The 17101-nt window shown below is 39.6% G+C and overlaps 1 protein-coding gene across 1 annotated transcript; it reads right to left on the minus strand.

Moving 5' to 3' along the window:
* Positions 1-1313: 1313 nt before the first annotated feature.
* On the minus strand, positions 1314-11969 carry LOC149088086 (cytochrome P450 2U1-like). The gene is made up of 6 exons (XM_089252740.1): positions 11590-11969; positions 8969-9299; positions 6229-6425; positions 3794-4057; positions 2475-2651; positions 1314-1660 (listed from the first exon to the last, which is right to left on the minus strand). The coding sequence occupies exons 1-6, from the start codon at positions 11924-11926 to the stop codon at positions 1530-1532; spliced, it is 1437 nt and encodes a 478-aa protein (XP_089108866.1). The 5' UTR covers positions 11927-11969; the 3' UTR covers positions 1314-1529.
* Positions 11970-17101: the final 5132 nt, after the last annotated feature.

Below are 17101 nucleotides of genomic sequence, written 5' to 3' on the forward strand. Positions count from 1 at the left end.
CGTATAGCATGAACACGTTAATTTTGAAAGATATTCAAAATTAAATACCATATAACAACAAAAACTAGACGTGAGGGACATTTTCTAAGGTCAGATCCGGAATCGGCACCCAAAAATTAATTAAGAACAGCCAAAGTTTTCCACGTTAGGAAAACCTTGTAGACTAGTGTAATCATACGCATCCCTCGTCTATTGTCACAGATGCAATTTCTTATAATTTTACCTACGAAAAGGTAAATGGACTCGTGTTGGTAAAACGTTGGCAAAGGTAAAACGAAGCTGTAAAACGTTGGTTGTTTTGTTCTGAGTTAATTATTATTGGACTCTTTACATTTAAGACGTAAATTTATGTGTTTCGTGCATGAATCATGTGCTGCCGTCTATCTTATGAAGATGAGACCGACAATGAATAGAGGAATATTCTCATGAGAATATTATTAATTTAAAGGTAGTAAGGTCTGTCACTCGGTCATGAAGCAACAATTTCATGCGGTAGCTTGTTCTTCATCTTGTGCGGATGCCACCTATTTATCTCACGAAAACGCTATTGTAAAACCCAGGGACGCAGGAACCAAAGAGGCGATGGGACAGAAATTTAAAAATAAATAAAGAGGAAAATAAATTCAGGAAAAAGCAAAAACAGTAATAGAAAAATATCTTCAGTAAATATATTCCGAAAATACTAATTCAGGGACAAATTCAGAAAAGGGATAAAAAAAGCTAGAGCTGAAAAGCTAGAGAAATTCAGAAAAAGTGCAATTGAGAGATAAAATCAGGAAAGAGCATTCAAGAGACAAATTCAGAAAAGAGCCAAAAACGAGTAGAGAAATTCAGAATTGAGGGACAAAATCAAAAAAAGGGGAAAACAGTCGATTGATTCAGAAAAGAGCAATTGAGGGACGAATTCAGAAAAGTTGAAAAAAAGTAAAAAAATTCATGAAAAAGGGCAAAGAAAAGATAAATTCAGAAAAGGGCAAAAAGAGGAAGGGATGAAAATTCAGAAAAAAGACATTTATTGAAATGACTTACTTCAACATATTGTCATGCTTTTCTGGACTAAAACATGGACATGTCGTGACACATTAAATATACCGTATTGGATAAGTAATAGAAAAATATCCTTTGCCTTTTTTCTGAAAAAGCAGCACCCCCCTCCCGCTTTGCAATACTGGAGCCTCGAACTTCCAAAATTTAGGCTGTATCCCTTGTAAAAGTGAAATCATTTCTAGATTTTTTTTCAGTGGAAATTGTAAGATATAGAGGTTTAAGCATATGGTTTAGTAACTTGAACAGAATTGACACAACTGACAAAATCCCAAACCAAGTTTTATTCATGAAATAAGACCAGATACACTACGATGAATGATATAATCAAAAGTTTTGATGGAAAATGAATCAATAATTTTCCTAATAATACTGGTAGATCTTAAATTCAATCATACACATAATACACATTACTTCCCGTATAATTAATGCATCTTTATTGTAATCAAAGGAGTTCTTTATAGTGTTGTTGATCCATTCTAAGTTTACGGCTCCCTTGGTACGAAACGGAGCTGAAAATCTTCGGCCGGATGAACGGTGAAATTCTGTAAGACCGCGCTGATGAATAGAAATACTTCCATCTGTGCCAATGCTTCACCGGCGCAGGATCGCTTACCTTGAAGAAAGAAGAAAATACGCATAAAGTGCTTCAAAATGTCAGCCTGGGATGTTATGAAACTAAGACGACGACCTGATCCAGTGGTTCCCAACCTCTTGCGCTTTAATTCATGGGATCTTAAAAAGGTTCCATGGACTTTGGGGTCCTTGGAAAGGTTTCTGAAGGTCTATGAGAACTTAAATGAAAAACCAGTTAACTTATTGTTTTACTACTGGTTATTCTGTGAAGAGGTTCGTGGCTTCCATCTTAATTGCGATGCTTTTCATCTCTTCGGCTCACAAGCGGTCTGGGAAATATAAAAGGCAGAGAAAGCCTGCTTTAAATACCCCCCGAAATCACCTAAAAAGCTTTCGTACCCCTAGAATAAGCACAAGAAAGCATTCACACCCCTAATAGAATTTAAAAAAACAAAACAAAACATGCATACCTCCGGTTAAAATCTCCTTCGAAAGTCTCCTGCGTATAGTGGCAGGAGGCTTTCGTATTCGTATAAAGATGCAAAAGGATCGCATACTGCTAGATATTCGTAGGGAACTTGCTACTATATAATGCGTGTTTTCTTATCCAAGCCTAGGACCCCTGAAATCTTTCCAAGGAACCCAAGTGCTAAGTGGACCCTTGGCTAAGAACCCCCTCTCCATGATATACGACTTTTTTCATTTTACTAGTTTTTCTGCCGTTGATGATTGTTTTTTTTTGCATACTCCTGAATAACTTCTAACGTACTTCTCAGAGAAGGGGGTAGGTACACGTACCACAAGTTGGGAGCCACCGATTTAATCAAACAAGTAAAAAGTTGAGATTTCCTTACCAACGCCGAATGGTACGGGTAGTTCCTGTTTCAACCTTCGCCCATCTTCGGTAAGGAATCTGCAGGGGTCGAATCTGGATGGTTCCGGGTACGCTCTTGGGTCGTTATTGACGCTGTACAAGTTGGCTACGATTAAACTCCTCTTCGGGATGTCGTATCCACGGATGGTGGTTTTCTCTGAGTAAAGAAATTGTCGTAATAAAAATCAGTGCAGATAGATAAAATTGAATGTGTGGTGGTGCATTCATTATCACAACGATATTTGGCGACTTTATTTTTTATTGGCGAGATTTATAATTGTCTCGGAGCCCTGTCAGCCCTACCCTGTTATATCTATAGTAGTCTGGCATGCTATCTTAAATGAAAAACTTTTTTTTTTAATTTTGGGCGATTGCTTTTGGTTAAGGTGAACTATTTGGCGATTTCGTTGTTCGATAATGATTTTATTTTGGCAACCAAATTGTTTATAACTCTGCTGATCAATGGATATAGGAAAAAAACGTTGAATTTGCAAAAAATATCGATAAACTGGAAACCCTTTTAAAAAAATTCGCCAACTTGCACCTGATAGATAATTTTTACTTCATTTTTATTTTTTGAAAGTTGAAAATGTTGAACTTTTCTTTGCTCCGAACCACAAGCTTTGGTTGGCCACAATTCATAAACAAAAATATGGAAAAGTAGCTCCTAATCTTGGTCATATGTGCTCAACCTCGGGCCCGCGGACTAAATGCGGTCCGCCAGGAGGGGGGAGGGCCACAAAAGATGTTCCGGTAAAATAAGTTAGCGAACTTTTAATACAAACAATGCGATGTATATTTCTATGGCTGACCATCATGGTCCCAGATCCTTTGGCTGGGATCTTTGGCGGGTCTTCAAGCCAGACTTTTTTATGGGAAATTTTCTATAGCAAATTTATTGCACGAAAAAAAAAATTATGGCAACTATCTCGGAACCCTGTCAGCCCTACCCTTGGGTGATCTGACCATATTTCTTCAATAGAAATACGGGAAATTCGGAATTATCACGGTGTAACACGACTCATCGTCAATTTTCACCAAAAACTTTGCCAAAAGCATGCAAAACTGCCATTTATCACTGAAAAAAACCACCAATGGTGAGAGTTAAAGTGCCACTGCAAATTGGAATGAATTAAAATGTAATTCCCGAGAAAAACATTCAGTTTGACAAACATGTGAGTTAGTGAGAAGAATATTTTACAAAGGCTACAACTAATTATGATTTTTATAGTCGTAATCTATCAAAATAATTTGATTTTGGAATTAATTATCTTGAAGAGCTCGTAATCAATAACCAACCAAAGTTGCAATAGTAGGAGCTGACGGCAAATACGAGACTCGTCCGGAACAGTTCTAGTACCAAGGCTTCTATGTAAGGCAAGTTCTTCTTGTCGGACCAAGATGGCAGCCGTTCACGTCCGACGACATCGTCCAAGATTTCCTGAGCTTTCTTCTGGACGTCGAGATGCTTGGATAAGCCATTGAGTAGTGAAACCGTCGTACTGCTGATGGTTATGGTTCCTTCTATGAACATCCCCAGGAATACTTTCCGAAGACGAGTTACTGGATAAAAAACAAGAGATATTTATAAATGTCGAGAATACTTTATTAATATATATACACTCATTGGCCCAAAAATTAAGAACATCCCTCACTCAAACTCAGACTCGTCCGGGCACCACGTGTGCTAACGCAATAAACAAGATTTGCCGATAAAAAGCTTTCTCCTGATCATAAGCACCAGCTAACATTGCAATTTGCCTGTTCATGAAGAAAAGATGTTTGAGCGACTTTGAACTCGGCATGATTCTTAGCACCAGAAGGGGCGGTTCCAGTACCTCCGAAGCCGCTGACCTTCTTGGCTTTTCTTATAAACCAGCATCTCGAGTCTTCCAGGAATGGCAGCTAAGCAAAAAGACTTCGAGTGAAAATTGCTTGTAAATGAAAGAGGTGCCAAGCGACTGGCATGCATTGTGTGCAGCAACAGAAGAGCTACAACGCAACAAATTGCAGCGCAATACGACTCAGGATAATCGCAAAACATATCCGTAAATCTCGCCGCAGAGAGCAACAGGCCTGCAACGGTATACTATTCAATCATTACACTTCGTGAATAGTTAGAAAAATTGATGGCAGATGGCAGCATTACACTTAATAAACATTACATGGAAACAGACTTCACGGAAGATTCACTCCACCACGCACATTCCAACATGTACCAATTCGTTCCGCAGAGGAAGAGGTACATGTCTGGTTTAGTTGTAATAGTAGCATATCCGTACGCTCTACTGAAAAAAACCATCTTAAAACGAATTGCTTCTAATAGCCGGCAGCCAACAATAATCCCTTTGATTTCGCTGCAAAACCGAAGAAAGCGGCTTTTGTGGACCAGAGAACGCTGAAATTGAACACTTTGATGAATAGAAGAAGGTTGTCTGATCTGGCAAGTCAAGATTTCTTCTTCATGACGTTGATAGCAGGATCCGTGTGTGGCGCAAGTAGCACGAAGCCATAGATCCAGCATGCCCCATGACAACTGTTCAATCGGGTGGTGGTGGCAGAATCACAGTCTGGAGGAGCATTATCTTGGTATCCTAATTGGTCTCTTATTTCCATTTGTTAATGCCAGCACCTACCTCCACATAGTTGCTGACCACGTGCACCCGTTTATGGCCATAATGTTTCCTGATGATGATGGGTATTTCCAGAAGGACAATGCACCCTCCCACGGGGCTGGAATTATCTCAGATTGGTTTGAAGAACATGATTCAGAATTTCAATTGCTTCAATGCACCTCCGCCCAGTCACCCGATCTCAACCCAATGGAGCATTTGTGGGACGAGGTTGAAAGGTCTGTTAAAAGCACCGAAACACCATCTCCTAATTTAGGAGAATTAAGAGCTGCCATTTCATTAGCATGGGCAAATATCCCCCTTCTCATGTTCAACAACTTCTAGAGTCCATGCCTAGAAGAATATCTGCTGTCATCAAAGCCAGAGGAGGTCCCACATGATACTAGTGGTAAGTAGCAGGGTGTTCCTAATTTTTTGACCACTGGGTGTAGATATTAATATGTATAGATATACTGTATGTGTATATATATATAATTAACTCTTTAAGCGGTTTTTAAAATTTTAAGGATCCGCATTATAACTGCCACATTCTAAATTGTAAAACCTCCCACCCCCCAACAATAAAATTGACTCCATCCATCGCTTTTATTTCCCTCACTATGATATAAAAACCTCTGTCAAGACGTGTGTGGCTTTCTATAGGAAGAGAAATATTTTTTGGGAGGGAAAAATTCTTTTTGTATTACTTATACTAAGAGAGAGTACATATTTCTTTACTGCGCTGAAAGAAGGTGGGAAAACACACGCGCACGCACACACACAATCGCCTTTTTCTCATTTTTTCTCTTATCTAACCTTGAAAAAGAGTTATATTTGACTGTATATACACAGTCGATTCCCGTTTCAACGAATACCCCGTTATAGTGAAAAAAAATCGCGTTTTAAAGAAACCTTTTCTAATCCCCCAGATAAGTTTACATAGGAACAATATAAAAAATCTGGAATTCCTTTATAACGCAATTTTATTATTATGAAATGATTTCTCCGGTCCCTTGGAGTTCTTTGTAACGTTATTCGACTGTATATATATTTTTAGAATATTTCATTTTTTTATTATTTAGTTTATTTGAATACCACATAGGTGGCGCCAGATTCACTTACTGCTGAATGAACTGTTCTTAAGTTCGCCTTTGTCTTCGAGGTTCTTTATGTGGATCAAATAACTGTCGACGAAGTCTCTGGGGTTTTCGTAGTCGATTGTTAGGACGTGTTCATCTATGATCTCATCTGTCATTTTCTCTAGGACCAATTTAGTTTTGCCCATGCTCCGTCCTTCTGACGTGAAGTTCATCATCAAACTAGTACATGAAGAAATACAGAATAAGATTTAGAGATTGATCAAATAAGCGATTCTCACCAAAAAACGTTGCCACTCAAGAAAAAATAAATGTTTAAAATTAATAGGAAAATTAGTTTGAGAACCGACAAAAAATAGTAATAGGAGGAAATTTTCTTCAACATACTTATCGTATTTATATTCTGTTATTATACAGAATGGTCATAAAATCTCAAATTTAATAATATAATTAATATATATTTAATAGCCCCCCCCCCCCACCAGGCCACACAGCCACAAGCCAACAAGTAGCAGGAACCCCTCCCACAACTTCACCTCCTCCCTCCCCCCACACACACACACCATTCTTGGGCCAACCCCCCTTCCAAGTGGGCCCTGTGAGGGTGCACCTGTTGCACCTGCCTAGTTACGGCACCGCCTGTAGCACCATAAACGCCAGCAATAGGCGCAGACAAATAAACGTGGAAACAACCGATGCAGTCGCATTTCTGCTGCCAGAAGTTATTTTCCGAGACGTTAGCGCACCAGCTACTTCGCGATGCCTTCTTTGTCTGCGTCCTGCGCTGGCGTTTATGTTGCTACAGGTACCGTTCCAACGCTAGTCATGGCTTTTTACCGCGGCGATCACTTGGCAATGCATAAAAGTGAGTAATGTCATTTGAAATTTTCGAAATTTTGTTGCCGTAACTGCAAGAGAGCTAGCTATAATACCAATTATGTTTGCTGCAGAATTTCAGCAATTATTTTCCGTATGCCGAATATGACTGTAGCTGGAAAGTAACAGGCAATAATATACAGTAAAACCCCTCTTAACGGGCATCCCTCAGATGCGGTCACCCTTCTTTTACGACCAAATAATAATTTCCTCTTGTACAATAAAAGTATGCATTTCAAACTCCCACCCCCGAGCAACTGCCACCCCTCTCTTAAGGACGATTTTTTTTTTTTTGTCCCGCTGGTGAACGCAAAAGGGAGGTTTTACTGTATTTTACAGTGGTCAACCGACTACTTTGTGCAGTTGTCTTCAGTTTTAGTAGAAGACCGCAGGTGTTACATTTAAAAAACACATACCTACCCGTACTATACAATTTTTTGACAGTAAATTTAAATTAAAAATTATAGTAGTTTTAGTCGTTGGACATTGTGGGCATCGTACCGGACTCTCATCGTGAGGAACCAGGCTTGAACCTCGTTGGACGACATAGTGGGTGGTGGTCGGCTGTAGTTTGTTTTCGGCGGTCTTCTAACTCCAAGGCGCAAATGCGAACCGGTCTCCCATTTGAAAGTCTCACCTGAAGTTTTGCTTATCTGAAATCAAGGTTAGTAATCTCGCCCTCGACTATAGAAATTTCAGATTTTTGCCCTATAGTCCGTTTCAGGTTAACTTTGCAGTGAAGAGGAAGCTACGAGGGAACCGCATCACTCGTTGCTATGACAACGAAAGCCTCTTAACCTATGTATCGATGCGCGGCCTCGGTAAGGTATGGCTGATTCTCGCCAATCTCGCAGAAAAAAAATATTTTTTTTCGTATAACGTAATGCTTGTAGAAAAAATTGCAATCAGTAACAATTAGCTAATAAAAAAAAAACCATCGTCGATACTTTCAGAAATTAAAGTGCGGTTTTCGAAAAAAAAAATTTTTTTTTATTGAAAAGTATCTTAGTAACTCCTATTAACCCGGTTTTCACATTTGAATTTGGGAATAGCCCCAAATAATAATAATAAAAATGATAAGGAAAAATTTAGAATTCTTTTACTCACTTTTCTTGCCGCAATTTCCGTCGCTCACCCACCCGAACGCATATACGTCGATGCCACTTGTTATCACTACAGTTTTAGTCATTTTTTACAGATTCCCATTCACTTGGAATCCTCACTTGAAGTTGTAGAACTATCGGATTCTCTATTACTTATTAATTGTTGTTGCTCCAACATGTGTTCCATCAGGCCATCTGCAATCCAAAATTCCTCTTCCTTTCAATAACGTGCTTTATGCATTATTGCCAAAAAGAACGGAGAACGTTTTAGCGTGTCTATCTCTGGTGAAAAGATACAACTGTCACAGAAGGAAAAAATACACTGCAAGCCTAAACCATTGTGGGTCTCTCTCTCGCTCTTGCTTATTTATATTTATTGAATATTCGTCGTAGGCCTATAACTACATTCAAAACTGAATGGAAAATTCAACAAAATGACGATATAATATATATATATAATTGTACAACCAAAAAAAAAGCACGACAGTGATATTGGCGAGGAAAATTTCTTGGAAATCGCGCCAAAATGTTCTTGAGCTCGCCATGGATTTTTGATAATGGTAACCAATATTTTTTTATAATTTAAAAATTTTAAACAAATATACATTGGTTCAAAACAGTATTTTTTCAGTATCTTTTTCGAAATCATAAAAAAATTTGAAATATTCTATATAAATGATCATCAGAAACCTCCGATGTATGGGAACTATATTTTGCGGCGAAGGAATACACTCTCTACCTTTCTCTTCACTGCAAAGTTAACCTGAAACAAACTATAGTACTTACTCGACTATCAGTCCAGTCAGCAACATCCTCCTGTCAGCGAGAACCAGAACCATCTCGAGAAGTCTCTGGTTCGTTTCGTTGAACTTGGAATCGTCCATCGAGAAACGCTTGCCACACAGGACCCTCGATATAACATTGGCGCTGACATAAGAGAGATAACGGTGGACGCTGATGGGTTTCGATCCGTGCTTCTTGAGCTCGACCATTATCTCTTGCATCCGCTCGTGTATGAAATCCTCCAAGTCCAGCTTACCAAAACCGTGGACTTTGGACGTCGAGATGAAGAACCGACGTTGCTCTTTCCAGGCTTTACCTTCTTCCTGAGCGATGCCTGCGTATTGATCAGAACTTTAGTCGTCAATTAAGATACACTGTTTGTTTACCGTACTGAGTCTTTTATGAAGTGGTAATCGATGAATGCAAATGATACCAACCGTTCCCCATTTGCGTTTAGTCATTTTTTAGAGCTTACTGGAGAAAAGGGTCCCAAGGAGTCGTCCTCCAAAAATTATGAAAAAATTCAAGTACATTCATCTCACACCCAGATACACATAAAAACAGAAAAATTAGTGCCGGAATGCAATTACTAAAGCCACAAAAATGTTTTAAAAAATTACAACAATCGGCTACTTATCGCCTCATTCGCTTATTGGTGATATGTATGAAAAAACTTTTCATTCTCACACACTCTAACTCTTCTTTTTCTTTGTCCGTACTAAGGCGACTAGATAAGGATTCAGCCCCGGACTATAGCCCTTATTCTAGTGGCTATAGTCCGTACTATACTTGATCACGTGTTGCTCGAACGGGTGTAGGTCGATTGCGCCGAAGATAAACCGTTTATAGGTCGATTGCACTCACCCCGATTTCCAAAAAACCCAATTTCCAGACTCGGCTCAATCGACCCGTTGGGGGAATACAAACACTCCCATTTTCGGCGCAATCGACCGATAACACCGGGGGGTGTTAGTGTTTTGCTGACGTTTGCTGACAAGGGGAGGAGGGGGGGCTAAAAATCTGCTGGCGTAATACTTGAATGGCCCCATATATATGGGGCGTAATTCGTAAATAGATTAAAAATTCATGAAAACTGAAGGAAATGATGTGGATAAATTCGCTTTGCGAAAAAGTTGTTATCACGACGGGGACGGGGGGGGGGGGGGGGTGGAGGCTGTTTGATCGAGAGAAAAAAAATTAGTTCGATATTGACATTGGTGAATGTAGCACTATAGGTGAAATTGCTTCATCTCCGGCACGAATCGCCTGATGAGGCTTTACGAACGCTTCGGACACGGAAAAGATTGAAAAAATGTTCAGGTCGGAAATATTATTATTATTATTTTTTTTTTTTTTGCTTTTTGTACAGTGTCCTCTATCGACAAAAGGTTGAACTAGTTTTTCTGTATAAAAAGAGAAAAAAAAGTCTCCTTTATTGAGAATATCTTTTTTGCAAACCTCATTCAAATATAGTAATCAATTTTATGAAAATTTAAATTGCTTAAAAATTTATGGGACACTCTTTATATCAATGCATATATATATATATATATATATATATATATATATATAAATTGACGACTATTGTAGATAGATATAAATAAATTTGCTCAGTAATAAAAAATATTATGCATTACTGTACTTTCGTAATTGCAAAAGCTCGACCATTGTAGGATGGATGAGTGTATACGTGATCATCACGTTGGTAATTCAGCTTCCCAACTCTCTCCGTGGTGCAGATCAGCACCTTCTACAGATAGAAGGTCTTCGCACGGGTTGCCAAGTTTATCCGCAACGTCATTAAGACTACCTAGCAAGTTTGCCACATTTTGTACCACAGCGCCCTATTTCGTTTCTTCTTATTTTGGAGTAGAATCTTCCTGGTTGGCTCACAAATACCGCATGGTGATTGGATATGGGGCATATAAATCGTATATTCTGAGCCCGATCATTTCTTTTTCGCACAAAGATGATACTGGCACGAGCAGGGAATTTTCTCCCCTGAATATTCTGAGGGAAAATGGACCACTTTCTGACGTCACGAGTAGCGTGCGGAGGTCTCCTATCTCTAGGAGGTGCTGTGCAGATGCAGATCGTTCGAAATCTTTGCCATTAATAAGAAGCTCATCTACGACAACCCAAGCAGTTTGCACAGCCAGTGCTACAAGAAGCGGATCCATAGTTATTAGGGAAGGGGAGCCGTATGCAAATGATGGCGCTCTAAATGGTTTCTTGATCAAGAAAGGATCCACTGGAAGAGTCGGCTGGTAGATGGTTTCTTGGCGACGACGAGCAACTAAATGATGAGCTGGTGAGTGGTTTCTTGGGCAAGGGAGTAGGGGGGAGGGGGATATTTTGAGGACCAGCAAAAAATGTATGAATGAGAGAAATAACTCGTGGAATTGTAAAAAATTGATAATTTGAAGAAGAAATAATTTGCGGACTGGCAGAAATTAAATAAATCACAAAAACAACTTACGGAGCGGAACCACAAAAAGTAAATGAATGGGAAAAATAATTTGCTGACCGGCGTGAGGGAAAACATTTACAACGTTAAAACTGAAGTAAAAGAAATTACACAACGCACAATTCATTAATCCATGCATGTAATAGGCTTCACTTACCATATCCGTCATCGATCCATTTCAAGAAGTTATTCTGCAACGGTCTACCGATGAATTCATCGGCCCTGGACACGAGAACTTCTCTGATAGCGGAGATGCCATTCAAAACGATGAACCTAGTACCACCGAAGCTTCGGAAGCTAAAAACCTCACCGTACTTTTCGTACAATTCCATAAATGAACGGTAATGAAATTGTTCCATGTCGAAGTAGGAACCGACGACTGGCCATCCCCAAGGACCAGGTGGAACATTGTAACTTTTAGACCATATCCCAATAATTATAATGGCAACCACTGCTACGGACACCCAAAGTAACCATTCCAGTGAAGCCTCCATTTTTACAATGGTCTGGACGACTGTACGTAAACTAAAGGGGGGACTTCAAGGAAGTTCTAATATTAGTACGCACGTCTTACTTTTGTTAAGGTTCTCGAGCGACCTTGGATGATGTAATAATTCAATAATTACCATTGTTGACTTCCATTGGCTCAATCAAGTAGTTTTAACTTTAGTATGGAGGTGTTTTGATTGGCAAGGTCAAGATTATGCGTGCGTGTGTATGTGTTTCTTGGCAAACACAATTATGTGATTTCCCATATAATTTATTTTTTCTTTCTTCTCATTATTATAGCACGTTATACATTACGGCGAGTTTTTAAATCGCCAAATGGCCAACTGAAAGCTGTTTGAGAAATCCAATGCTATCGTGGATGATACTCGTCGTTATAGGATTATTGACTAAGTACCGAAAAATAAAACTTGTTTCTTCGTGTAATTGCTTTTACCATTTCGGCTTCTTTTGTGATTATGACTTCGTGACGTAATTCCTTTGAAGATGATTACCGCCATCTTGGGATCGTGTATTACAGTGAAACCGCTCTTTTTCGGGCACGTGCGCCAAAAAAAAAATTGTCCGTAAAAGAGGTGTGAGCGTATCGGGGGGGAGGGGGGTTCCTGTTGAATTGGATTATACAGTATTAACAATAACTGAAATGGTTCTTTACTTGAATATGAATGAAATTCTTACAATATGAGATGCATTTCAAGTCACGTAAAAATACATAATTATCGCGTAGACACGTAATTAAAACTACGAAAGCAATATTATACAAAGTTTACATACTGAATTTACATCTTTTGGAAGAACTGATCAATCGATTTTTGGTAGGTATTCCAACTACTTCCAAATTAACGGCGAGACGTAGTCCAATGACTTTCCGTCAGTGTGTTTAATCGATGCATTCAGTTCATTTTCAAGAGCACGAACTCCAATTTTACGTTTTCCAATGTATTCCAGACATCAATTTTTTTTCTCTTAGTGATAGCGAGCGATTATTAGATCATTTTTGTCGCACCAAGGTCATTTTCTGCTCACGAGGGCTAATTAGACCGGGACTTACAATTTATTGCCGATTCCGAACGGCAGGCTTGTTTTTTATACTCATCGAGAGGTTGGTGCGCTAACCCCTCGATGGGGACTCCCTGCTGTAGCAATTTTTTCTGCGGCCATGTCGCCGTTTTTGTTGTACCCCTGTTCAAGGACGAACCGGTTATAGAACTCGCGACACCTCTAAACACCCTTTGATACTTTAGGCGAGTATCTTATCGACCTGGGCTACCGCAACCCGATAGAGGGCGATGATTGTACTTAAGATGGCCATATTAAACAGAGTGGAATAATGTGAAATATAAGAGTACAACCAGAGCAACAACGTGATTTCAGATTCTTAACGGACATCAGTTGTGAAACATTAACAAACTTCAAGACGCAATTTTAGTCAAACATAACTAATAAATTCAGTGCAGTATAAAATAATTTGATCAAATATATTAAAATATTTGCTGCCATCTAGTGAGTGTAATTCCAACCAACATTTCAATTTTTTGGTATCCCTACAGAGGTTTTATCCAAATGATATGGGAAAGTGGTGTCCATGACGTATCTGAGGGTGACCGTTAAACAGGGGTTCAAAATACATTATTTAAATAGAATTTTTGTCTGGAAATTTTTATTTGGCTGTAAAAGAGGGGGATTTAGTCTCTCTCTCTCTCTCTCTCTCTGTACTAATATTACGGATTCCAGAAAAAAAACCCTGGATAAGACAAGCTGTATAAAGGGGCCATTCAAGTATTACGTCAGCATCGATGTGGGGGTTGGGGTCCAGATGTGCTGACTTTTAATAACAAGGGCGGGGGTTGAATGATGCTTACGTCATCAATCACCCTTTATAAAAATAAAAAATATTCTTAATGACATCTTACTGGGTGCGCCTAAAAACGAGAAAAACCTTTCACTAGTTTGTGGGCACATGAACAACATTCCCCCTATTGATAAGTCCTCTACAGAGCAACTTTAGCGATCTCTAAATGTTCCGCGGATCCTTCAAGTGGGCCGCTTAAGCCCACTATGCTGTGCTATCAGTCAGTCTTCAACTACAAAGATGACTGACTGATAGCACAAGACCAGTATAATGTCATGGAAATCGAACGATTTAAATTGAGGATGAAATCGATTATGAATTTTATCTGATTTATTATTGATTTCAATATGTGATTTAGGATTTTATACTCGAATTAAGATTTAATATGGAATATATAGGATTATGTGCTTGATTTCCGATTGTATACGTAGATTTGTGATCTCGCAATTGATTTTATACTTAGATTATGATTTTATAGTTGTTATGATTGTAATGTATATTTTGTAATGTATGCTTTTTTATGAATAAATTGCCAGGGGTATCCAGTCCGTGTGGACAATGAGCCGATATTGCCATATGGCGATGTCGCCTGGGTATCTTTCGGTTTGACGGCCGCTTAAGTGTTATCTTATATATGCTACAGTGTGATAATTACAATGTAAAATACAAAACTTAAGTGAAGCAGTCATTATAAACCCCAGGGACACTAAATTGCTGCTCGCGAGTTGTTAATGGTTGCTCCCTGGGGTAAGATGTAGAATTGATGATGATGTGTTTTTTTTTTGTGGAGAAAATAAATGCTCCCTTCGGGGAACCCCGTATGGCGAACTATGTTTGCCGGGCCGGGGATTAGTATCTCTTAACTGTGCCGCGCGTCCCTCAAGTGATCCGTAATTATGCCGCGGATCTCTCGAGCAATCTGGGAATGTGCCACGGGCAACTTGAGTGATGCAGAACTGCACTGAGGGCCCGCTTAAGTGCTCTATTAAAACTGTGCTACATGTCACTCAAGGACCCCTAAACGTGCCACGGACCACTTAATCGTTCTGGAACTGCGTCGCGGGTCAGTCAAGTGATCTGAGAATGCGCCACGGGGCCTCTTAAATGCTCTGGAATTGTGCTACAGAACAAGCCTAATGTTGTGCTACAACATTAGGCTTGAAGTGGTGAGCCACATCACAGATACACCCGAGGGCCACATTAGGTCCGGTGATTTGTCTTCTCCGGGAATCGAACCCGGGTCCCCTTGCAAGTGCGCTAACCAATACACCGGTGACACACTTTTCAATTCCTTATAACACGCATTATTAGCGTGAAGCGCTGAGTGCAGACATTGCACCCTCCCTTAACCACAGCAATTTTCGCCACAGGTGGCGTTTTGTATTAAGAGATGATATTTCTTTTCTGCATAACATACAGAAAATTCAATTTCTCAGTATATTTCGGGCCGGAAAAAAAAATACCATTTCTTAGCCTGTACAATCAAACCTCGTTAGTGCGTCACCCGGTTAACACGTCACTCCGCTTACCGGGTCACTTTTTGTAAGTCCCAATTGTCCTCATGCAGGAATTGGCACAGCTATGGCTTACTCCGCTTAAAGAGTCACTCCGCTTACTAAGTCATATTTTTCGCCCCCCCCCCAAGAGTGACTCATTGACGAGGTTTGACTGGAATTTTGAAATTTTAAAATGAACCGTAGAATTTATATTCCTTTTCGGTCAATTATGGTGAAGCAGCCTATGTATCAAGCTTGCTCAAAACTTCAGGAAATTACGATCCTAAACACGGGAAATCATTAAATTTTGCAAAAGAAATTACAATTCGTTGATTTAAATGGAATTTGCTAATTCGAGGATGACGTCACTCTCCGCTATCCGTACGAAGGTTTTTAACAGCTGGCTGATGCGAAGATATATTTTTGAAAAAGACAAGGAAAAAAATAAATTCAACTGCCCCTGCGGGGAATCGAACCCACGTCCTTTCACTTTCAATATTTCTCTCTTTCCAAAATTTATCTTCGCATCAGCCAGCTGTTAAAAATTTTTGTATGGATAGCGGGGAGTGACCAGGCCCGTCATTTGGAGGGTCAGGGGGGGGCCGTTGCCCCCCCCCTGCGTATGGTTGAAAATGGTATATATATACAGGGTGATTATAAAAAAACTATCCCGACATATGGGCCCCTAACTATCATACCATTCACAGAAACTGAATGATATTTTGGCATAAGGTATTTTGATGTATGCGCTCAAGAATGATATGGAAAACAAGTTTCACTCTAACAGTTACGGTTACAGTGAGAAAATTTCGAAAATATCAAATGGCAACACCAAGTTTTTTGTATTGGAATGTGATCTCCATTGTGAAAAACAATAAATAGCGTTCGAACGGCAACTGTAGCATGAAAATCACCGGCGGTAGATAGGCTAAAAGTGAGGACAACCAATAAGGACAGAGAAGCAGCATAAAATAAAGCATTTTATTGTGTTTTCCACACGACCTTGTGGAGGACTAATCAGGCTGGGATCTCAGCCGAAGAAACGGTGTGACGAATGAAACGGACATTAATGCTCTGGTGCACGGCAAAGTCCTTTTTCCTTGCCTAGCTCCGGGGATTTTCGTGCTACAGGTGCCATTCCAACGCTATTTAGTGTTTTTCAGTATGGAGATCGCATTCCAATACAAAAAAACTTGGTGTTGCCATTTGATATTTTCGAAATTTTCTCACTGTAACCGTAACTGTTAGAGCGACACTGTTGTTTTCCATATCATTCTTGAGCGCATACCTCAAAATACCTTATGCCAAAATTTCATTCAGTTTCTGTGAATGGTATGATAGTTAGGGGCCCATATGTCGGGATAGTTTTTTTATAATCACCCCGTATATATATATATATATATACAAATATATACATATATACGTACATTGAGTACATGCTGTTTGCCCCCCCCCCCCAGAAAAAGTTTGTCCTCCCCTGGAAAAAGTTGAAATGACGGCCCTGGGAGTGACATCATCCTCGGATAAGTCACCATCTGGTGGCCTTGTGAGCAATTGTAAGCTTTGACCTGAGTAAGGTCCGACCGTCCATGTACGGTCCAGTTCAGTGCACACGAGCTCCAAGGAAAGATTGAGATATTCGTTGCCTCTGTAGTCTAGGCAGGGCGTTCACCCGGAAAGTGAAAGAACGTGAGTTCGATTCCCCGCACAGGGGCAGTTGAATTTTCTCTCTTTCTTATATTTTATTCAAATATATCTTCGCATCAGCCAGCAGTTAAAAGCCTTTGTAATTTGCTAATTACTGCTAAAATTGT

The sequence above is a fragment of the Pholcus phalangioides genome, unplaced genomic scaffold (genome assembly GCF_987345545.1).
Source record: "Pholcus phalangioides strain wild (caught in Gottingen) unplaced genomic scaffold, Ppha-v1.0 ptg000003l_1, whole genome shotgun sequence".
Taxonomy (NCBI): domain Eukaryota; kingdom Metazoa; phylum Arthropoda; class Arachnida; order Araneae; family Pholcidae; genus Pholcus; species Pholcus phalangioides.